Raw genomic sequence first — 25,300 nt, forward strand, 5'->3', positions numbered from 1 at the left:
GGAAGTTTTGGTGTCACAGAGTGATTCCTGTAAAAAGCTAGGCTGAGACCATTCTCCTCACCCTCCACCTCTGTGCAGCAGCAGATTGTCACACTGAGGAGCATCCACCCTGCAGCTCTGGAAGTCCAACTCATCTCAGTAACCCCCAGGTTTTCTGCTTTTGCAGGTAAGCACAAGCAAAGCCAACAGCCCCTCCAACCCATCTTGCAAACAGCTGCCAAGAAGTCCTACTCCATGGCCATCAGAGGATGCACACAAAGGTCAGCAGGGACCTTGGCTCTTCTAACACCCCAGAACAGCATCACTTTGAAGAGAGATGAGGTTTAAAAACAAACAAAATCCCTGTGACTCACAGCTGCTCTCCTATATCGGGGCTGTGGCCAAGGAAGGATTCCTCCTGCAATATTTTTAGCTGAACACGTGCTACGTTTATTTCTTGAAGACAAGAAATCTCCTCCAGGCTGTGGCAATGAACACATGTGATAAGACATTGAACTCTTTCACACTAAAGGGCCTGTGAGACAAAAGTGAGGATAAGTGCACTACCAACATGGGACGACAGGGATTTTCTTTGATATCCCACAAGATTTAAAACCCTTTTTCCCACCCCAAGCCAAGAGGCATCTCCAAACCCCTTTTGCTCATCTGAGTGCACGAGGAGGAAAATGTATATTACACAGTACTTCCCAGAGACTTCACAAGTGGGATCACTGCCGTATAAGCAGGGCTAAAATTTTTTAGCACCTGCTAAAAAATTATCATATGCATGGCCCTGTGATTGCTCCCAGCCCAAGGCACCTGAAAATATTTCCAGTGTTAAAAATTAAGCTGCCCAGGGATGGAGAACAGAGGGTGACCATAACATCACCCTAGGGCAATCACCCTCAGCTAGTTACCCTCAATTACCTCTCAGTTGCTGTAAGGTGCAGGCTGTGGTCCTTGGGAAGGGATTAAACCCCATTTAAACTCCCCTCCCCAGCCAGACTCCTCCATCCAAACTGGATACCGTGCCAGGATACCATGCTAGGATACCATACTGGGTACCATGAAGGGAGTAAATCCTATTTAAACCCCCCTTCCCAACCATATTCCTCCATCCAAGCTGGCCACTGCATCCTGTGGCACCCTGCTCTTGCTGCTGACTGCTGGTTAGAGCAGTATTTATGGCACAGGTCTTTCTCCATAAAATAAACACCAACGACTTCGCAGCACAAACACAGGCTGGACACGCAAGACAGAGTATAAATAACCTGCTTACCCTTAAAACCTTTTTCCAGCTCACCTGTGCCAAGTGTTTGTGCAGAATCCCTGTCTCAATTTAGAAACCAAATGTATTTTGAAGAGGAGCTGACACCGAGTGTCCCCCGCCCCCAGGCCAGCACAGCGGCCACGCCGGCGCCGCTGACAAGCCGGGAGCCAGATCCCTCCAGCTCATGGTTTCACCTTCCCAGCAGGAAAATACTGCAGGGGAAGGGCAAGGAATAAAATGGAGATGAATGAGGAGTCTTCTGTTTAGACATGCCTTCTTCTGCCTTTTAAACAGGGTCAAAGAGCAGCCTGGAAAGGCAAAGCCCAGCCTGAGGTGCTGGGATCCATAGAAGGGGCAATGCCAACCTGCTGGCAGCACTCAGGTGAGCTGGCCAAGAGGGATTTGAGGCTTGGCCCTGGAGCCCATCGTGCGTGCCAGCTGCCTCTCAAACCCACTGTGAGTTCGATGTAACCAAGGCTCTTAAGGACAGGAGTTCTGCTAATCCGAGCTCATCTCACCCTGCTGAACTCGAGGCATTGACTCCTTGGCACCACAGTGCAAGCCCCACCCTCACCTGTTAGCAGGGGCCTTTCAATCTTATTTGGTCCCTTTCTTCTGTTTAAAGCTCCAAGCAGCCAGATGTCACAGAAAGAACAGTTCATGGAGCACAGCTGGAGCCCTGCAGCACCCACCTTCTCCCCACGTGGCTTTTTGGCTGTGAAACGTGGTCCCTGCTCTCTGAGTCAGGAACAGCTCATCCATGAGCTGGCACTGGGCTCCATCACTGCTCTTGGCACAGCCAACCCAGCTCATCCCCTTCTTGCAGCATCCCAGGGTGACAGAGATGATGCCAGGCAGAGCTGATGGAGGGGCAGCACATCCTGGCACACCTGAATTTTCATCTCTGGTAGCAGAGGTGGAAGGCCAAACTCAAAGTTTACAAGCTCAAGTTGTGTTCACTTGTGCAATAAGAGATGCAGGGGGCAAGATTATCACAAGATAATCACTCCCTTGATTAGTTATAAAGCAAAGCCAGCTGCTTCTAACTCCTGCATGGTACCAGCTGCTTTCCAGGAACCCACCAGCACAGAAAAAGTTTCAATTCTTTCCTTCTCAACTGTTTAATTCCAAACTTTAGAAAATAATCACACTGCAAACAGTCCTGCATCCATGTCCCAAAAGTGCTCGCTGCTTAAACAGAACAGGATTGCTGCTTAAACATGAAAATATCACCCAGTCATACAAAAACTGCTTATTCAGGATTCATCTGCACTCAATTAAAGAACAGAGGAGCAGCTGATGAAAACATTTACAAGCTATTATTAAATTTTACCAGGTGGGGAAGTCAAGAGGAATCCAGACATTCAAATTTTTGCCTGGATTGATTTTTTATTCCAGATGCACAAATAGAAAAAGCAGTTGTAGAAGGTTGTTTTGCCTCAACAGAATTGGTATGTGCAGCTATCAATAACCATTGCAATAAATAAAACATTTTGCAAGGAATAAAATACCTGCATAATCATAAATTTGATGGAAGTCATCTTTCCAGGTATGAGGTGTGCTAAGCACAGGGTACATGGCCTGGCACTAATTATTCATATAGCAAAGTACTCCAGGACTCGAAAGCCAGAGGGACAAATGGGAACAACAATGGTAAAAATGATGAAAATGGGGACATCCCAAACGGGTCCAGCATCATCTCCACCTCCCACAGTATGGGCATAAGTGAGGAAATCACTGAACCTGTTGCATTCCTTCTCAGTGAAGGAGAATTGGGGCAATTCCTCAAAAGTGATCCCAGAAGGAGCAAATCCCCATTTGCCTCATTCCCCAGAACTACCCTCAGGGACCAGCTGTGATGCCGATGGGCAGCACGTCCCCAGAGCACTCATGAGTCTGATCTGGTGTTTCCCAACTCTTTGGGGGATTCCTGCTGGGCATCACTGCTGCCCTTTGAGCCTTGGAACAATTCCAGCAGCTTTTTGTGACACTTGTATGAAAGGAAATGTCCTGGCTTGTATGATAAGCATGGATTCTATTTGCCATCTGTTGGAGGTTGGGCAGTTTTCTTATCTGTTCCAAGAACAATGTCTCCCTCCAGGGAGAATCTTCTGTTAATGGGACATTGAATGACTCACTGCATGACTGGTAAAGTGACATCAGCCCATGGTGAGATGCTCCACCAACAGGGAGGAGCCAAGCATTCCTACCTGCATAAAATCAGCATTTTTTGGGACACCAGGGCAGCCCTTTGCTGGATTCCCAGAGGAGCAGCTTCTTCTCTGCTGGATCTCCAGAGGAAGACCAAGCCCATCTACTCCATCACCAAACATTCAGAGAAAACTCCACCCTTCTGCAGATCCCCGCTCCAGCAGCATTTCATCTGCCACTCCAGGAGGAGCAGCCACCATTTAACTGGACTGCTACCAACACTCTGACTCCTCAGGGTGTCTGGTTTATGACTCCATCACTGGTTTATTTTGTACTAATTACATTTTTTAAAATTATTATTTACTTTTTTCCTAGTAAAGAACTGTTATTCCCATTCCCATATCTTTACCTGAGAGCATTTTAATTTTGAAATTGTGGTAACTGGGAGGGAGGGGGTTTACCTTTTCCATTTCACAGGAGGCTCTTGCCTTCCTTCACAGACTCCTGTCTTTTCAAACCAAGACAGGGAACCTGTGCTGAGGAGCTGCTGTGGCAGGGATCAGGTGAGAGCCATGCAAGCATCCCTGCTCATGTTTCCCTAGCAACTCCAGCTCCTGCTTCCCTTTACACATCCCCTTCCTCTCTCCAAAGTAGGCCACACAAACCAGGGATTAGGGGACTTCAGTGACCCCTGTGTCCATTCAATACAAATATTGATGGAGGATGCACTGGCATTAAATCCTCTCTCTGCTCACGCACTAAACCTCCCCTAGAAAGACAGGAGGAACCCATTTGGAGAAAAAGTATCTCAGCATCCCACTCAAAGCCTCTCAGCACTCAGGATGAAGATGGAAGACCAAACTCCAGCACCTGCTGGCAAGCTTGGATGTGCCTGGGCAGGTATCACCTAAACCAAACAATCTCACAAAGGGTCCAACATCCTTTAAAAAACAGATATCAAGGTACTTAAGTATTATTATTTTATGGCTGAGGCCTACAACATCTTTGCCAAGCTTGGAGAACAAAGCACAGCCAAGGTAGGCACCCCAGAGTCTCACCCATCATGCCCTTCCTCTCACTCAACACCAACACTTCACCAGTTAAACCAGATTTTTGGCCTCTCCCTATCATGAAAATCACACTTGGAGTTCAGGCATGAATGCCCAAACTCAGCTGTGGGCATTAATCAAGCTCCATCCATTCAGACCTATCCCAAAAGAGAGGAATTTGCTTGAAAAGCAGATATTTACTCACTCACTGCTTCCTCCAGCATTGTGGCTGAACCATCCCTGGCTGAAGTAACCAGAGCAATAAAAGCTCAAGAACAGGCACAGTGATATTAGTGAAAAAAATACCAGACGGGTGGATGGTCTCACCCAAATACCCCTGTCTGATCAACAAGGGTTATTGGATATAGTTTTGGAATGTAATTGTTCCTTTACAAAAGCACTGACCTCTTTATTTACTCATGTCACAGGTGTAGCTGAAAAAAGCAGGAGGTTTGTGACAATTCTTTTAGACAAATTCTCAGGGAAAGTGGCAGCTCAGGACTTAATCCTCCCCTAGCCAAGTGAGCACATAAGCACTTGTTTAAACTGAAAGTAAAATATGCTCAGGCTTCTAGGCTTTGTGGAAGCAACCTGGTCTAGTGAGAAGTGTCTCTATCCATGGCAGGGGTGTTGGAAATAGATGATCTTTTAAATCCCTTCCAACCCAAACCATTCTATGATTTTGTGAAGGCACAGATTTAAAAAAAAAAACAACCAAACAACAACAAAAACGGAGCAAGAAACACTACAGGGGAGAGGAGGCACCCAGTTTTCTCAGAAGAAGATACACAGGAACACACTTCATCCCCACTGAAGCCAAGACTAATCTTTGACCCCTTGGATTAAAAGAAAAAAAAAAGTACACCCTAAAAGCCCATCTCTCAATAAACTACTTGACCTCTGGTTATTGCTCCTGCTTTTATACCAGTGTAGAAAGAAGGGATCAAGTTAAATAATTTTGATTAGTTGGCATTAAAAAAGCCCCACTGTGATGCTGGGCCATTCAGTGCTCAGTGCACACATGCTTTGCTGACCAATAAGCCTGGAGATGTGCTTGACAGTACACACTCAAAACTCAGATATTTTAGGCTAAAAACCATGTGTGGCCAGAATGACAAAGCCAGCAGCAGGAACACACAGCCTTCAAAAATTCCATCTATTTTGATAGCACCTATGTCAAAAGGCTGAGCAGGAAAACAGAGGGGGCAGAGATGCAGTGCCATCACCAAACATCTCCTTTAGGAAACACTTGGGATAAGAAGAACTCATGGAAGGAAAGCTCAAGATATTGGCAAAGTACAAATGGCAAAGGACTTAGACCATTTTTTTGAAAAATAGCTGAAACCTGGAACACTTATTTCATCAGGATATAAAAATGTGGATGACAAAGAGCATGTCACTGCTACATTCCATTTACACATTTCCAACCCAACAAAAGACTGCCTAACATCTGGTTAATGTCATTGAAAAAAAAAATAAAAACAATCCACAGCATTCAGACCACATGCTTTACTCCACCTCTTTCAGCAAAGGCCTTCTAGAAATTAATATATGCTGCAACAAAATAACAAAATAACAAGATGTGCTCCACCAAACAGGAACCAAAACTGGGACATAGGATGGCTTCAGTCAAAATTTCATGTTCTTGGAGTGAATTGAGCAGTTTCAACAGTAGAATAAATGAAAAGAGAGGGAAGCTTTGCCTTAGAAGAATCAACATGCTCAACTCTACCCTGCACCCAGCTGCCCCATGGTGAGGGACACCACTGCACTCTGCAACCTGGAGACTCAAACTCCAGCTGCAAGGGATGGCAGGCAAAATGAATTTAAATTGAATTAAAACACTAATGTACCATAACTAGCACTGGCAGTGAATATATGTTTATTTTATATTCATGTATTCTATTTACGGGTGCATGTGTGTATACGTGATATTTAAAAAATTCAACAGTAAACCTTTCACTGGCCACAAATCTTTTTTTTTTTTTCTTCCACAAAAATGAAGCATTGCCTGGGTTAGCTGGCCACAAATCTCTGCAAATTTTTAATATTTTTTTTTTCTTAAAGAACAAAGAATGGTGCAGGTCTGGAGATGAGCTCCATCACACGTGAACCCTCACACCAGGGAACGCTTTGCATCAGCCTCGTCAGGTTATATGGGAATATAATTAATCAGGTGACACATCCCACATAAATAACTTATGAGAAGCCTGTCGCTTGGAGGAGAGATGGTAGCCAAAAGGTATCTTAATTCACTTTAATAACGGATTGGAGAGAAAATACAAACACCTGGGTGAAGCATCCATCTTTGCACTTCAGCTAAGAGGGATCTGTGCATCTGCCTGGCAAATATTCTTTTGCTTTTCTCTTACCCCCTCAGTCCTTTTTTCGGGGGTGGAGGGTAGCATTTGCAGCATGTTGTAGTTTCAAGGTAGCATCAAAACAAGTAAAGGCAGAATTTCTGGGCAAGATGGGTTTTCTGTTATCTTCTTGGGATCACACACTCTTTTCCACCAAAGGCAACTCTACACCACAGCCAAAATCAAGTGAGATGTCAACTACCAGGCAGGCAAAGGAGAAGAGCTTATGAGGAATATCCAGGAGCAGTAGGTCAGCTATTGAAGGCAGAATAATCTATAAATCACTCCTACAAATTAATTGAATTAATGGAATGGCTTTTGAGCACAGTGATCTGACAGCTCCCTCAAAACAGAATATTACACCTTTAAAGATTCTCAGTAGTGCATGTTAAACAAACTTGAAGTCCTTTAATTGATACTAGAGCTGGCATCAGGGACATCCACTTAGAATCACAGAATTATTAAGGTTGGGAAGGACCTCTAAGATCAGTCCAACCATGAAGCCAGCACTGCCAGGGCCACCCATGAGCTGCATCTCCAAGCACCACATCTACACCTTCCCTTCCAATGGAGTTCTCTCCTTTCCCATCTGTGCTACGAGTGCAGAGCTCCTTCCTTTCCCCCTGCAAACTTCTAATTTGGAGCTGCCACCACGAAGCCACTGAAGCTTTCCCCCACCTGAGGTCCCCCCAGCTCCTGGGTTTCTGTACCTCTCTTCTGCCCTCATCATAAAGCCAACTTCTTTGTTGCTGTTTTTGAGAGGGTGAAAAGAAATCACCTCGAGGTCCACCAGCACATCACTCCTACAACCCCTCATGAAGGAGCACAGAGCACAGAGCATTTTAGGAAATTCATTAAAAATTCAGCTATTACATGCAGCAGCTCCAGATTATTTGGTATTTTATAGCCACAGAGCACGGGACGCCCTGGCATTGCTCCCACTCTTTGAGCATAACTAACCTCCAAGACTGCTCAGACTGTCAGGAGGCTAATTACATGAAATAAAACACTGCTTTTGACTATTAATTAATATTGACTTCACTGTTTGACCTCCGAACATGGTGAAATTTATAGGATCGCTCTCCAGGTTTATTAGGGCGCTATTAATAATCTGAGGAGTATTTGGAGTCAGGCACCTTAAGGAACTCAAAAGAGCTCTTTGGTATGATGCATAGACATCATCTCAGGCTACTTTTGGCTTGGAAAAAGCATTTGGCTAATTTTCAATTTGTTAAGTGAGCCCCTGACAAGTTGGTAACGTATCACAGAGCAGATCTTTGGGAATTTCCAGCAAGTTTTTTCCCAGCCCTGGCTGGCCACAACAGCGTGGCACAGGGATATTACAGCAGGCAAGATAATAACCAGATGGAGCAGAGCACTCATCTAGGCTATTTTGGTAGATCCACTGCAGATGAACACCATACAAAAGCCAATTAACTCCAGCATATCTGACATGTACAATAGTTTCACACTAAAATTCTGTGTGTTTTTTTACCTCATTCCATTCTTCCTCCAGTGCTCGGCCTTCTTAATATATAACAGGCTGAATGAAACACAAAATTAGCCTTTTTAAAAAAAATTCAATGCAAGCATCCAGGGGTGAAACATTTTTAAGTCCACAGAAAAGTGGAGTTAACAACCTCTCTTAAAAACTTGGGTTTCTACAAAAAAAACAAAAAAAAACAACCCAACCCAAACCACAAATCAAAACCACAACCCACCTTGCTATTTTCAAGCTTTTACTTGAAAACTAGAAAGCATCTTGGTTTCTTACATATGTCACATATTAAATTGTTAAGGACTATATTTTTGGGTAGTTTTTTCAGTGACAGGGAAAAGACTTATGACAGCCTCCAGAAATCTTACTTCTAAGCCATCTCATTCTTTACAAAAGCCAACATGTTTTTTTAGAAAGACCAAATATGTGAATATGAATCTCTAAACGTTGCAAAGGGTAAATTTAGTCGGCATGCTTTCTTCAAAAATAAAATAAATAAGCAAAGGATGCGCTGAGTGAACTAGCAGCACCCAGCATTTTATCTTCTAAATCTATTTGTGACTCATGGATGCTTAAAAGCAGTGGTCCAAGGCCTGTGAGCTGTTAAAAACACTTTAAATCCTTTAGGCTGCTTTGAAAAATCTCCACGTATTTGCCACGTGTGGATATTTTGCACTGCGGAGCCAGGAATCAATGCAAGCATTTAAACTTCTTTTTGTCAGGAACAACTTAAATCAGGGAGCAGGAGGCTTGTAAACAGAGCTGCTGACACCTCCTGCCTTATTGAAAGAGAACCATGATGCAGCATTAATTGAAGGAGCACCTTCCATCTGTCAAGTCAAACAACACCCACAGGGGCTGTTCCTGGCAGAGCTGGGGTTGATGCTGCAGCCATTAAATTGGGAATTTTTCATGGTACCTCAAGTACTGTGACAGCACTCAGGTCATCTTGGAAATAATGAGTTTGGTGTTGGAACTCAAAATGTCCCTCAAACATTTTTGGAGGTTCAGGTCAGAAGCATTTGAGACCCTGGCAGGCAGCTGGAAACAGCTGTGATTTTGGGTTTGAACCATAGAATAATGGTTCAAATGGCTTCCAGAAGATAAAAATAAAAGCTCAGCACAGCTGCTGAGCCTGGGCTTGATCATCAGTGACTCTAAGTGGCTCCTGGGAGACTTGCTCCACTTGAAGATGTCTTGCAGATTGGCTGATTGTCACCTCTGATGAGTGCACTGACCCTCCAGCTCAGGAAAAGGGGTTTTCTCCCACTGAAACAGGTCCTCCATCCCAAGAGAGAGGATGCTCTCCTCCATATCCTCACACACACATTTGTATGGGTTCCACCATGGAAAGGAGCAGCTGCAGTGGGACAGCTCTGTTTGGTCCAGGCAGAGAGAGCATCAAGAACTCAGTGCCTCATCCCAACACAAAAACCAAACTGTTGAAGACTACTTTAGCTTATGGGGTGGCTTTGTGTGGTGGAAAAATTTCTTTTTTAACTTGTGCTTCTAAAGAAAGGTTCAGTAGTTTCTCTTGTTTGGTTTTAAGGTAGTTTATTGAAGGCTATCTAAAAGATTGTCTTTTCAGGCTGCTGCGGTTTGCTCAGCAACACCCTTGACATCTTCCTTGTTTCTCATCTTGTTTTTCTCTCCCTCTGCCCCTGGGCTGTTGTTATCTTTTATATGGTATATTAGGTGTTATATGTTTATAGTTTATCTCTAATATTTACTACTTATATTAAATGGTGCTTTTCTACTTTAAAGTAATCTGTGAGTGCCAACATCAGTAAGAACATGGAGGTAAGGAAGAAGAAAGAGGGAGGACAGGATAGGCCCAGATCCCTCTATCTTAAAACTTCTGATTCTTATGTACAAAACTAACCCCCCCCCCGCCCCGTACAAGACTTAAAACTCTCTTGTATAGCACTCAAAAATTCTTCCCTCTACTTTGTGACTACTTCTACTATAATATTTAAACTTTTGTGACTTCTTGTTCTTCCTGTAAGGTTGGTAAATCATTCCATGGCTCAAACTCAAAATCACAGCTGTTTCCAGCTGCCTGCCAGGGTCTCAAATGCTTCTGACCAGGGCCTGGAACCTCCAAAAATGTCTGAGGGACATTTTGAGTTCCAACACCAAACCATTTCTTTCCAGCACTGCAGAGTCATCGCAGCCAAAGTGATCAGTTTTGCACAGTGTGCTGAGATGACACCAAATAGCTACAGCAGAAAGGAGCTTCCAGAGGATAAAAAATAGCACCATTACGAGGAACACAAAACCTGATGAAGGTCTGGGCCACCATAGCAACATGACTGCCCCTGCAGAGCTCAGGCCTCTCCAGACCAGGAGGCTACACTGGTCACCAGTAAACTCCACGTGAATGAACGATGATGCCAGAAGACAAGACAAAAAATAAAGCTAGTTTAAATGGCTGAACTGCTTAAAATCATTTTCACCACGAGCAATCAAGCCTTCCAGTTGCCTCCATGTTAAAAAAGGAGAGAAACAGGGAAGAGGAAGCAGGTGTTTGATTTTTCTTCTCCTCCAATTCATTACTACCTCTGCTAAGAGGAGACCTGCATTACACTTGATTTAAATGCAGAGTTAGGGAAGGGCATCTCCTCCTTCAGTGGAGAAAACAGAAAAACATGCCCCAAAGTTAAAGACTAGCTAATTTAGAACCAAGTTTACAACTAGCAGTGCTCCAAACTGCTGGAAAGAGGCAGGCAGAATAAAGGCAAGTCCCAGTACTAAACCTGTGATCTCAAGGATGTTCTCTGATGGGGAAAACCAGAAACGGGTGGGCTCTAAGCCCATCAGGTGCAGCTAAAGCAACCATCAAGCAGCTCATTATCATTAACACCTCACTAACCAAAAGAGTGTTTTTACCTTTCCTTTCAACCCTCCATTCTTCTCAATTTCCATGGCATTTTGCAGCAGGAGCTTCTGCTTGGCATTAGAATTCATTCTCCCTGCTGGCTCATTTTTGGTAGAAACCTGTTAGTGTGAACACTTGAATTTTACAGACATTTACACTCTTCAGTCTTGCAACTCAAGGCACGAGACCTCTCAGAACTCTCTCTCCGAGTAAAATTACTGGGTTTTTCTTAATTACACCAGTGGTTAATGCAACCCCTGACAGAGAAAAGGTTAAACATTTAATTTGGCAAGGTTTAGTGCCAATCTGCATTAGGCCACAATGATTTAACCTCTACCTCCGTGGCACTGTGCCTACATCATTCTCCTAATAGCACATGTCCCTGCCCTACATATTTCATATTTCACTGGGATCCCTCTGGCAGTTCTGCCAGAGCTCCCTGGGACCAGCAGCTCCCAGTGAGCCCCAGGGACACTGTGCAGCCCTGTCACAGCAACAGGTATTCTTCCTTACCACTAGTACACGATCCTGGATATCAAAATCAAGACTTTTGTTAATTAGAAGGCAAATTACACTTCTAATTACATTGTACACACCAATATGCTCCTTTGTACAGAGCTGTGTTTTTGAGATGCAATCCCACACTCCAAAGTTCAAACAGAGGAAGTATCCAGTGATGCTTTTGCTGCTGAAATGACCCCACTAGCCCCTCTCCATAATTTCCATGCACATGCACACATAAGAAAACATAAGAAGTGCATAACAATAAATAAAGTAGCAATAAAGAAAAGATCTTTTTGTTGGGGATGATGCATCTTGTTCTTTGCATACTGAACTCATTTGAAATCCTTCAATCCAACCTGAACTCAGTCAACCTCACCTCCTAAGACACCTTATACTCATGTAGGATTATCACAGTGCCAATTTATCCTGTGTATAACCAGGAGACAATTTCATAAGGCACATGCTGGGTGAGTACATAACTGCTGTTTAAACTATTAAGTTTATTTGTGTGTTTATTTTTCTTATAATTATTCATTCATGTTTGTTATTTATTATTTATAAACCATTAATAATGCATTAGTTTTTAATTATTATTTCTATTATTTGAGTACCCTGCAAACACTGATACATCACTTCCAGCCTCCCAGTGCAGCTGCAAAGTGTTTTTTGTGCTTACAGGCACGGGGTTGGGGTACTGGAAGAAAAAGTGACTTATACAACAGGCTGAAGCAAAAGTGGCCACCAACTATAGCTATAACATCTATAAAACCAATGTGGGCATGGGGTCTTCTAAGAGGAACAAATTTTTTTTTTCATGCCCCTTTTTTTTCTGGCTTAGCAGAGGAGCTAAACATGAAGTCTCATGCTTTGTTCTGCCTGTGACTAAAAGGAGCAGTGTGGATTCAGTCTCTCACCATTGATGCACCACCTTCCGAGCTGCAGCAGGAGATGTGAACTCCTTCTAGGGTGGTGAAACTTGGGTGCATTGCCTCACCTTAAGCAGAAGGTTTTCAGCTCCTAACTATGAGCATTAGGTGCTTAGAGAAAAAATAAAAACTCTTATGATGTCAGCACCTCAGTACAGTTAAAAAAAATCAGTGTAAAATATAAAATGCAGAGGCATTGTGCCATAATTAGCAAAAGAAGGCTTTGGCCCCAGAAACAACAGTAACTTCCTAATCCCTGATGTGCTCCATGAACTGTGCAACCCAGGAATGAAGCAAAGTCCACACGGGAAGGCAATCATTGCCAGCAGCCCCCAAAGTGCTGTGGGTGTTTGTTTCTCATGTGGCACCTTCTGCTCCTAACATCTCCTTAGTCACTATCTCTGCTTTATTAGAGGACAACACTTCCCTATCAGCCACGCTGCCACAAACCAGCCAAGGCCACCCTGAGCAGAGGGAGCTCCCAGGGACCAGACAGCAAAAAGCCTTGCTTGGCTCAGGCTCCCTAAAGCTGGATGATTTAACTCTTCCAGAGCTGAGACTACAATAAGGCTAGTTGTCAAAACAAACAAACAAAATCTCCAAAAAACCCAAAACAAAACAAACAAACCCCAACCAACCAACCAAAAACAACAATAAAACCCCCCACATAAATAGCATTTTATCACGGAGATAACAGTGTCCCTCTGGATAGGAAGTTCTTGTTGCCAGAAAAGGTGAGGAGCACCTGGAGGGTGGCCGGTCCCTCTGTCCTCACAGACCTTCACACCAGGAAAGGGGAGGAAAGGACAGAACCACAAGCTAATCATATCTATCTGCTTTAAATTATCTCTAAGGCGAAGGGGTGAAAAAAAGGAACTTCCAGCATTTTAAATTCTATCGAAGCAGAGCTGCTCACCACAGGAAAAACAAACAGTGACACTTCATGCTTTACTCCTCTGCTGAGAGAAGGGGATGAGAAGATAAGCCAGGTGCAGGGCTGGGTTTGAGGATCTCCCACCCCTGAGCAGTGCCAGGGACATCCAGCCCCCTGTGCCATTCCTGGGGTCCCAGCCACCCCGTTGTCTTGGCACAGACACATTTGGCCAGGCAATCACAAATTTCCATCTACCAGTGCACTCCCCCCACCCAAACCCTCTGCACAAATGAATGCAGCAGCACCTCTGAAATAGCTCCCCCAGCCCCACAGCAGCATCAGGGAGAAGGCACAGCCCAGGAAAGGGATCAGACCTGGTCGGGAAGGCGGTGTCCCCATGGCCACTTCTTTACAGACTCTCCAAACTGTCCCTTGCAAACTCCCGGCTCAGCCTGACGTTTGATCTCTGACCAGGGTGAGCAAACACGGCCGTGCAGAACAAATTGTTCCCTTCTCCAAAGTGGAAAGCCAGCCCTGCACGTCTGGGTTCCATCCTGGAGCCTCACAGAGATGTTGCCCCACCAGGACTTGGGGGTCACAACCTTCACTTGAGTTTAAGAAAGGGCTCCGGTGACCTTCTCTGCTCAAATTCCCCTAATGGCATTTCCAGCCAGCAGCTCCCACCCTATTCCATTCCCTGCCGAGGGTCTCACTCTGATCCAGCCACCTGAAGAATTTAATGGGGGTGGAAAAGCATCCCTGGGTCTCTCAAGCCATCCTGCATTTTGCAGCATCTTACATTTCACTGTGGGAGATCAAAGCAGCCCTGACATCACAACAGCACAAAAGAAAACTTCATGTTTCATGTCCTCCTGCTTGGAGCTCTCTGTGTCCTGCTGCAAAAGCAGAAATTAAAAAATCCCAGCCTAAAATTCTATAAAAGAAATATCAGCAATTCAAATGAGGCTGATTTTTTTTTTGTCCTTTTACTCTAGCCACATAAATCAGATAGTGAAAAATAAGACCATGACACAAAAGACCAATCATAAAAATAGCCCTATTAATTTTCCTCTAAACAGTTCAAATAAATAGTGTCATTCCTGCATTTTGAGACTATTCAATTACAGAAGGAAAAGAAAAAATGATAAAATGATCCAGCAATACAATGCAGTTATAGCATTTGAACAGCTATGAAACCAGAAAGAGGGAGATTGATTTATTTTTTTTAAATTAACACTGCATTACCCGCATTGCAGGATGGTCAACACAATTAGCAGGAAGCTTCCAATAAAAAAGGGGAGGTGGAAAGCAAGTCCCCAAAATATTTAAGAGAGCAAACCCCACCGTGTATGGCTTTTCTGAGGCACACTGGGGAAGATCTGAGTCTATTCTGGTGACAATAACTGCTAAATCATATCAGGACACAGCACAGGGGACCACAAACATCTGATTCTATTGTCCTGCACACGAGCAATCATTGCCTCATTATCATCACTATTAAAATCCACTGCAGCCACCATCAGAAGATCCCTAATATCCTGCTCATTTTTTTGCAGTGCTAATTCATGAGGTAGAAAGATTTAAGGAAATCTTACCCACTTGAGTAAATCATTAACTGTACTTCTTAAACACTGTATTGCTTTAGCATAATTTTTTTTCTCGCTGAGTTTGCAAACAAACTATCATAAGGAGAGGGAAAAGCAAAAAAAATTCCTTAATTTCTACTTTTCTCACCTGGTTTAGTATTTCATAACTCATTGAAATACCCAAGCTTCAGACTAAAATTCAGCAAATTCAAAAGAGGAAATTTTGTGGTGGTTTTATTGGTTTATTTATTTATATCCTGAAAGACAAAGACCCCAAACTCTCCTCATCCTCTTTCCTTCCCACAAACCTGGCAGGCTCTCCAGGCTGAGTGGTGGCTTTCCCTAGAAAGCCTTTCAGTGGAGCTGAAAGAACTGGACAGAAGGAACACAAGTTCTCCCATTCCAATTCAGTCTTTATTGAAAAAGCACCTCTAAGTGTTCTGATAAAAACTCATTTAATTCAATAGTAACTGCCATTTAATCCATGCTTCTATACAGCACTTAAGGGCACTCTTTACTTGCTTCTTTAATATATATATAAAGAGAAAAAGAGATAAAAGTCTTATTTAAAAAAAAAAATCTGATTAAAAATAAGTTATCTATGCACTGAGGGTAAAAATGTAGTTCTGAAGCATTGATTTTGAGTATTTGCACAACCCCTTTGAAAAAAAAATAAAGTTCCCAGTTTTGCTCTGCCCTTAAAAAAAGAGAACAGAATGGATCAAAATCTATTGGATCCAAATTCTCAAAACCATAATTCAAGGGATGAGGATTTTGAAGGTATTGGTGCACAGACTGTCTATGAAGGGTCTAGGGAAGCAGCAAATAAAAACAAGTCTATTGATCTATTGCCAATATTATTAAAAAGTGCCCCCCAAGATCTGTAAATCCTTAGTAAAAATGTGGATGGGCCCAAAAAGCCACATTGGATGAAACCAATCAGGCACCAGGGTGTAATCCAAGAAATCACCACTAACCCCTGGGTAGGACGATCCTCAGGAGCAGATTTGGGGTTGTGGGTGCTTTTTGGGATAGTCAACCAGCAGCTCAGCCCCAGAGATGATGGGGGAGAAGAGAGCAATGACAGTCCCATCACTTCTGCTGCAGAGGGACCATTCCCAATTCCTGAATTTGGGAGTCCAAGCCCATCAGGATCTTGAGCTGTCCTGAGAAGCCCTGGAGCTGGGACACCCAACGCCCCAGCTCAAACACAGCATTTCCAGACCAGATTAAAAGGCAGAAGAAACTGGAGTGATGCCAGAAGCAGGCGTAAAATCCTCCCAAAACCTACCTGACTCCCAGCCCATCATCATTCACGGGCGATCCTCCAGAGCATCCTCACATCCTCACGTGCTTCCCGAGGCTCCAGGGACCAAAGCTGCCCCGAGCATCAGCAGCCACCCCATCTGCAGGCAGCCATTCATAAAATCAGAGCCCAACAAAAGGCACACACAGCCAGACATCCACACACACCTCTAACCAGAGAAAGACCATCTTACTCACTGCTCTCTCCTTCCCACGCCACCTCAAAACACTCATCTGCTGAAGCAATGCGCTGCTTGGCCGGCGGCCAGCTGGAAGCCAAAAGGGGCTTTTCCTTTCCTGCCACTCAACCTCATTCAGGCACTTCTTGCTTGTACACAAGGCTATTTATAGCTGCTGGCGAGCACCCAGGCACAACCCAACCGCAGAGCTCCAGCGGTTCCAGAAAGGAAAAAAAAAAAAAAAAAGAGAGGAAAAAAGAAGAACCCAAAAAAAAAAAAATTTAGAAATAATAATAATAATAATAATATTAACAACAACACAACAACGAGAAAATAAATTGAAGTGGAGCCAGCTCGCTGTGCTGCTCCTGCAGATGCTGAAGTGTGTGAGAATGGTGCAAGGGAGAGGGAGAAGCTCAGATGGGCTGATCCGAGTTGAAAATAACCCAGCCAAAAAAGCCACGGCAGGGAAGCGTGACCTTTACTACTACTACAGGAGGGAAGCACACTGCACCCTGCGCCTGCCTGCGGAGGGAGAGCTGCTCCACCAGGCAAGGCTTCCAACGAAAAGTGGGGAGGAGGAGGGGAAAACAGATACTGAATTAAAAAAAAAAAACAACAAAAAAAAACACAAAACAAAAAAAAAAAAACAAAAAAAAAAAAAAACACAAAAGCAGCTTTTTTTTTTTCCTTCAGAAATGGTCCATTTTTCTCACCTCCAAAAAGGAAAATTCTCATTTCTTTGCACACCTCTTCAGAAAGAGTGATAGAAATGTGGTTTTGTCAGAGGAGAGAGTGACTCTAAAATATGATTTTGTGGTGGGACAGAGGAAGAACCAGATTAGTTTCTTGCAGATATTGATGATAATTATGATTATAATATTAATAAAAGCAGTAATTAAAAACACTATATAAAATATATCACATAGATGCAATATACACTACATATTACAATATATCCTTTATTATTGTTATTGTTGTGGTTGATGTTGTTATTGTTGCTATTATTATTACTACTATTATTATTGTTTTGGAAAGGAAAGGCAGTAGAGAGGCTGCAGTTTCACTCTGAGGCAGAGCAGCTTCTCTTTTCTTCTCTGTTGTGACATCCCTGGAGACAGAACATGCATTGTATAGAGAACACTCAAAATTTCTTTGATTTTGGGGAAGAGTGGCAGGAACTAGCAATGATGTGTACTGAGCAAGTGTGTGCACATGAGAACAATTGAACACATTATAAATTTGCCATTAAAAACACACATCACACCTCAATAAGGGTGGAAAATGGGGGAGCAACCCCACAGGTCAGCAAACATCAGAGACCCCTCCTTCCCTCCCACTCCCCTATTTTTATCTCCTCCCCAAATGAAAACACTTTGATTTTGCCAAGACAGGTGTTTCAGATACAGCCTGAAAACTAATTAAATCATATCTGCAGCTTGAAAACTAATTAATCCTTTATTCCCTATTATAACAGATAATTACAATGCATGATCGGAAACAACTTGTCAGTTTTCTGTTCAAAATTCTTGCATTTCATGGAATATAAAATGGGGGTTAGGGGACCTTCCCATTTTTCTGCAGGCCACCAAGAGAGGCTGCTAAAAGGGTGGATTCTTTTGGATATGGCATAAACAAAAATTAGTTATTGAAAATATTGGCAAATTAAAGATTTTTGGGGTGATTCTTGTTCATTTGAGAGTATGGTCAAGAGGCTACTGTGAGAGTAGTCCCATGCAAACAAACAGCAAAGTAAAACATCTGTAATGAGAATAACAAGCAGGGTAGGGTACAACATTTGAGATGGGCAATAGAGATGCCCCTTGCATCCTCTCCAAACAACGTTTCCCATTCCAGAATCACACAAAGCCAATAATCCAATACCACCAGGAAGGTGAGAAAACACCCACATCCATCAGCAAAGGCCCCCAGAACCCACATGCTTCTCCCTCCTCAATTTCTCTTAAGTGCTCTGGCATCTTTACTCCCAGAGTGAGGTAAAAAACCATGATTGTGCTGAAAGTTTCTGCAACCCCTTTGTAAAAAAAAAAAAGTTCCCACTTTTGCTCTGCTCTTAAAAAAAGAGAACAGAATGGATCAAAATCTATTTGATCCAAATTCTCAAAACCATAAATCAAGGGACGAAGATTTTGAAGGTATTGGTGCACAGACTGTCTATGAAGGGTCTAGGGAAGCAGCAAATAAAAACAAGTCTATTGATCTATTGCCAATATTATTACAAAGTGCTCCCCAAGATCTGTAAATCCTTAGTAAAAATGTGGATGGGCCCAAAAAGCCACACTGGATGAAACCAATCAGGCACTAAAAAACAAAGTAATTCTAAAAGATTAATAAAATGTTATGATGTGATTTGCACTCAACAGAAAGGAGAGTGCAAGAAAAACACCATGGATGGGCATTTTCCACCAAAAACTAATTCCAGTATTTTTGCTTCACTTTTGCCTTCTCTTCCACCTGGCTGTTATTCTGCAAAATTTCATGACCTTGATGCAGCTCCATGTTGTCATTTTGGGGAAGCCACAAAGAACCAAGTCAAGCAATCCTGCTCATTGCTCCTTTTGAGTTACATCTTGGGTTTGCTTGTTTTATTTCTTTCAGAAACAGACTTTTCTAAGGAACCCAAAAGATACAAGTACCTTCCAAACTCCCCAGCTCCCCACTAAGTCCCCATGTGCTTCCTCTCCAAACTTCTGCCGCTTCCTCCAAGTGCTGCCACGTAAAACCATCCAAAGTACAGTCAAGGTTTGTTTTCATTCCAAAGAAACTCTCTGCTGCTCAGGAAAACTTCCAGAACCTTGCTTAGCTGGCAGCAGGGAGAGGGATGACACAAGCAATTAGCATCACAGACAAAGATCTTCAGCACAGTTCTGGTGCCAAAGGCACTTATCAGAGAGTCCCTAAGCGAGACATCCTCGGGAGCCCTCACCCAGAGATTGATTGAGGCCCTGTATACCCCTATTAATGAGGTTAATTAAAAACTGTGTTACCAGCAGGAAGACTAAAGGGTGTGAAAATAACTCAAAAGGGCCATCTTCCCTCTTCCCTTCCCAGGGAAGGTGTTATCCAGCCTGGTTTTCCTCTTTCCACATGAGGACGACCAAAAGTCCCACATCCAATAGCATCCCCCACCACCAAGGCATCCAAACTCCTCCTAAAGCAGCCCTAGCCCTGCAAGACAGAACCTCACAACCCCAAAAAAGGTCAATACATCACCTAATTTCACAAGTAATGAATGATCTGTCACCAACAGGATGGATATGTAAAGAGATTTGGGGAGGGGGAAGCAGAAAGAAAAGAGGGGAAATGGGTTTTAAATCAACACAATTAATGGGTTTGGTATTTGTTCATATATTAGATTAGTAGACTCTGAGGCAATTAAGCATCCTTGATATGAGGATGCCCCGTGGCAAAGCTTACCCTGCTCCTTCTGCCATTTAAGAGCTTGGGATGGAAGGGAGGGAAGAAATTCCTCTTTTTTTTATTAGTTTTTATTATTATTTTGTGCTAGAAGAAGATATTTCCAAAGTTTGCACAACTCGTTAAGATACTAATTTCAAACTAATTCTTTGCATTTATCACTTTCCTTTAGAAAATGGGATTTTAAGTAACTAAGAAGAAACTAATAACTGTGTATAAAAAGAACATTAGAGAAAAATTAAACTCTCCACCTTATTTTGCCTACACTGATTTATTTCCTGTTTTTCACCCCAACCCAAACCAATACTCCTCTAACAATATTTAGTGAAATCTATAATGGAAAGAAGTGTTTCTTCAAGCATTAAATCATCTGAGGACACTTTAACTGACCTTTCATATATATCAGAGCTTATAAAAAAAATCTCATCCTTCTACACACTACTGGCTTTGTTTTCATCACTATTGTTGGTATCTCACAGACCTTTCTACCCATTTGACAAAAAACCCTTCCAAAGCCACTGAATTATAGCTTTGGGGATGGATTTGAAATATAGCCGAGGTTATCTCCCAGCTTTGATCACTTGAGCACAGCTCTCCCTCCAATTTGGTATTGCTTAATCCCCATCAAAATCCTAAAGCTGTTTTTCACCCAAACACTCATTTCCTATTCTTTCTGTAATTAAGGTTGTAATGGAACAGCCTGGCAGCACTTAATGCTGTTTTTATTAATGCTGTAATGACTCCAGTTACAAGATATTGAGCGATTTTCATATTTTTGCAAATGAGGGTAAGGGCTCCCCCCACTGCTGCAGGGCTTCTTGTTCCCCATATTCCTATTCAATGGATCATTTAGATTCCAGGGCAACAAAGGCATTCCTAAGGAAGGCACTACAGATTTGCCAATTGAACTATACAGTCTGGGCACAGGGAAAGAATTTTTCAAAAGTAATTATATCATAGCCTTCATTTTTTCTGTGGGTCCCAATTAAAGGGTCCTGACTTTCTAAGACAGCACCAGCTCTGTATCCACTGAATATAAACCCTTTTAAATTGATATCTCTATTTTTCAGCCACTGAGGGCACTGACAATACTTGCAACACTGACCCAAAAGCTTCTTGTTATGCTGAGAGATACTCAGTAGCATCTCTTTTGGTCAGTAGTAACAATATTTTCTTTAAGGAAACTTTGAAGTGGTTTCAGGCAAGTTACAAGACATATTAGAAATGACACGCCATCTGCTTCCCAATGTGATGTTTTGCATTGTGTAACTAAACCAATTTAAGAACTGAAGTCTATTTGACATCTAATTAGTGTGTTTGGTAGCCTGATCACTTGTAGATGTTCTGGAGGGAAAGAAGCACTCTAACAATCTTGATCTTTTTTTTTAAAAAAAGACAACAATTAAAAATAATTAGTCACAGAACCACTTTTCCTTCCTAAATATTTTCTTTTTTCCCATTTAAGCATCAAGACATATGTTTCTGCCATGCTACCCTCTATTTTTGGTAGAATGTAAATCTAACCATCCTTTTTTGGGCACCATAATGACAGAGCTTTATCAGAGCCCTGGAAAAGGGAGAGGAACATTCCCTGGGTTGCAGAATGAAAGGATCAATCATCAGCACCCAACACCACATGGTGCCATGCCAGGTCATCCCTTTGCTTGCTCAAGTTAATGGCATTCCCCAGGAAATGCATGGTCACCTCAGGAGTGATTTATCCTGGCAGGGGAGGACGAGGGGATAGAAGTGGTAGGCACAATCCAAACAGAAACAAAACAGCTCATACATCATTTAAAATTCAAAGTCTACACTCCAGCTTCCAGACTGCTGCAGCTTTCTCACTGGCTACTCCAGCACGAGGGGGAAGACTGCAGACAGTAAAATATCAAAGCAGGCCAAACTCAAAATCAGGATGTGCTGAGATGTGCTCACCACAGATGGGGATGTCCAGATCCACCTATCCATTGGGAAGGCATAGGGAGAAATAATTAAAGAGCATTTTACAAGGGACAGCCTGTATGGTGGTCACACCAAGGAGAAATGACACTTTTTCATGCATGAGTGGATGATGAAGCAAACACAGCATCTCCAGAAGTGTGTCAAACGTGCCTTGTAGAAATCAAAGAAGACAGTTTCCAGTCTTTATTCCTTATTATAACTCTCTGCATGTTCCAAATGAAGACCAGTGAGAAAATTGGATTCCAGCATCAGCCATGAACAGCAGCAGTGCAGAAGCACAGTGCATTGCTCCACACACCATCCCTCCAGAAAAAATCCAGCAGCTTTAACCCACAGTAATTGTGTCAGGTACACTCATACCCTGATGGATCAGCTAGGGAAGTTAATGGCAACATCCCAAACCTTTCCCAGGAGCAGCCACATCCATCCCACCTCTCTTTGGAGACAGCCTCATCTACAGCAGTCTTTGCCCATAACTCACATCTTCTGCAAGACCCAAACCTGCTTGGAGCTATTTTGAATAGGAAGGGAAGATAAATGAGTGAGAATTACAATTAGGCATGGGTAACAGTTGGAGGAAGGGTCAGATCAGGTCACTCCCAGAGGATGTTGTTCTGGAACAACAGCTTTGTAACCTTCATCACCTCCTACAATGAAATACGACCACTCTTCTGGCCCGTCTTGTTTTCCAAGTTTTATTTTCTATTGTTCTGTGCTAAGCAACTGCCTGCCCTTATCAGCACTGTCCTGGTGCCACTTGTTTTCCTGTTACCTTCCCTTGTATCACTCCAGTTTTCCAGCCATGCCTGGACATGCATTTGGAAGACGTGATGAGTTCAGTAGCCTGATCTAATTACTGCCTTCCCAAAACGAGTCAGAAAGAAGAAAGAAGGGGGGAAGAAAAAGACCATTTCAGCTAGTTAAACATGCTGCTACCCAAAAAAAAAGAGTTGGAAGGAGACGAGGGAATTTGCTAACTTTCACTCAGTGGCAGAGCAGGGCTGCTTTCAATGTGCCATATTGACTTACCGCTGCTGGAGGCACAATAAAGGCAGCCCTTGGAGTCAATGCGGGCTCCCGCGGCTCTGTGTAAACTCTGCTTAAAATGTATTTCAAGGAACTTGATCTATTGACATGGCAACTGTGAAAACTTGAGGCCATTTGAAATTTAAATAGCATTTCTACCCCTCTGTAAATGCCAGCCCGCGCGGGGTGGGCCCCACAGCCCTTGTGTGGAAAATGCTTTCACTGGAAGACATCTCCCCCAACAGAATGCCCCCAGACACAACTGCTCTCCTCAAAAGCAGCCAGCACAACTGATTGAGACCCTTTTTTCATGCAAATTCATATTATTCTGTTGGAGAACAGCAGGTGTTCAGCCATGCTTTCCTTTAGAAAAATTAGGACCTTGCTTGTCCCCCACTCCTTCTTGCACTTGGCTCCGGGTTAGCTTCGACGGCTCTCACCTCGGCACACACTTGGGTGCCTCCTGGAGAGGGAAGTGCAAATCAGCACTACTGAGGAATGGGACAGTGTGTGCTACCAATCAGTAAACATCACCTTTATTAAACACGACAAAGGCCCGCAGAAGAGCGCGCCGAGTCTTCCCGTTGTGGTGAGCACACGTCCTCTTCCCAATGGCGCGGCCGTTGAGACCCAGTGTGACACAACGCGAGGTGAAAATTCAAGGGAAGCACTTCACAGTCAATATTTTGTTTGACTTATGGAGCTGGGATAGCAGGGGCCTTACCAGCAATTATTCCCCATGAGTAACTTACTCTAGTTTTAGGAAAGAAGGAAGTCCTTGCTGAGTATCACAAAGTCCTTGTGGTCCTTATAAAATACATGAAATTGCCTGCCCATGCAGGGAGCACCAAGTGGTCCCAGGGAGGTGCCAGGGATTGGTTATGTTATGGAATTAAAGACATATCCAAAGGTCTGAAACAGGACAAAGCTCTCAAACTGGTAGGGACCATCAAAAAATGTGTTGATGTGGTGCTTAGGGACATGGTGGGCCTGCCAATACTGAGTTAATGGTTGGACTCGATGATCTTGAAGCTATTTTCCAGCCTTTCCTCCTGATCCCATGATCCCATGAAGGGTTCCTGCTCTTCCCCCATCTCAGCTCTGCCACCTTGTCATTTGCAATTTAATTTGAGAAGAAACAATGGAAAGGGACAGCAATAGAGATAAGAACAGAAATCCAGGAGACAAACAGATAATGTGATTTTACACAGGCACCACCTAAAATTTATCGGGTTTGGAAAGATCCCTTATCATCCTGTGGAATTTTATCTCCAGGATTCTCTGAATAAATCTAAAGGGCCTTTTTCCCAGTGTGTGTGAATACCAACCCTCTGTAGGGTCCTTGGAGTCCTAAAGAAGAATTAGAAGCAAGAAAAGCATCTCCATGGACCCATTGAAGGAGCACATGAAAGAGCTGCTGTGGACACCCACAGAAGAGCCAGGTAAATGGATGATTAAGGCCAGAATCATCCAAGTGACATGACAAAGTACACATTCACCTAAGTGACCTTGGATGGAGCTTGAAAGATGAGGAAAAGGAGTTTAAAAACAGATTGTGTGATACTGGAGATGGAGGACAATGTTGGAGGGGAAAAGGAAAGGTTGGGGGATGTTCCAAGAAGTGAGGGATGGCTGGAGTGTCTGTGGGTGGAGAAGAAAGGCCAAAGGAGCAGATGCCAGGAGCCTTGACATCAGGGAGTATACACCATTTGTCCATCACTAAAACTAACTATAAAAACTAAAAACTAGGAAAAAACAATAAAAAGGGTAGAAATTTATGCCTGACATCTTCTACTCAAGCTTCAACTCAAACCTGTTATTTGTAGCTGAAGGCACCTATTAAAAAAGTTACACAACCAATTTTTCACCTGACCACTTAGAAAATACTGCCACTTCTGTCTGCTTCAATAATAAAGTAGAAGAGTGATAAACCAAAGAGAATTTATTTCAGCTCTTCAAAGTGAAAACAAATCACAAAACCTGTGGGAATATTAGGCTAACTTAAAATTCCTAATTTGAGACCCGTTTAGTTAAGCACAGTGTTAAGACAGACATCTGAAGTTATAAAATCACAAGACACCTCCAGCAAATTTGCCACTTTTTATTGCCAATAATGATCACTGTCTCTATTACAGGCTCCAGTTAGGACTCTATTATGCTGGGCTCTTTATAAAATACAATCCACACCATTAAAAATCTACCTGGCTCTCTTACAGCAGTTGGATGATACAAAGAAGAATAGCTAATAAAGATTTGAAAGAAGGTTTGAAAGTCTTCTCTATATTTCTTTTTGTGGAATACTTTAATCAAACAGA

At 42.9% G+C, this 25,300-nt stretch overlaps 1 protein-coding gene across 2 annotated transcripts in view; it reads right to left on the reverse strand.

Annotated features, from left to right (window-relative positions):
• The window catches only part of ACVR2B (activin A receptor type 2B), a 99,998-nt gene that overhangs the window by 46,657 nt on the left and 28,041 nt on the right, over window positions 1–25,300 (reverse strand). The window contains exon 1 of one of the 2 annotated variants that reach the window (XM_085563349.1): window positions 13,864–14,034. The exons of the other annotated variant lie outside the window; for it this stretch is intronic. Within the exon in view, the coding sequence (XP_085419475.1) occupies window positions 13,864–13,888 (25 nt within the window). The 5' untranslated portion in view covers window positions 13,889–14,034. Of the gene's footprint in view, window positions 1–13,863; window positions 14,035–25,300 lie in introns of those variants that run through there. 2 annotated transcript variants of the gene reach the window in all.

This window comes from Lonchura striata, chromosome 2, assembly GCF_050655825.1.
Source record: "Lonchura striata isolate lonStrDom1 chromosome 2, ASM5065582v1, whole genome shotgun sequence".
In the NCBI taxonomy this organism is placed as follows: domain Eukaryota; kingdom Metazoa; phylum Chordata; class Aves; order Passeriformes; family Estrildidae; genus Lonchura; species Lonchura striata.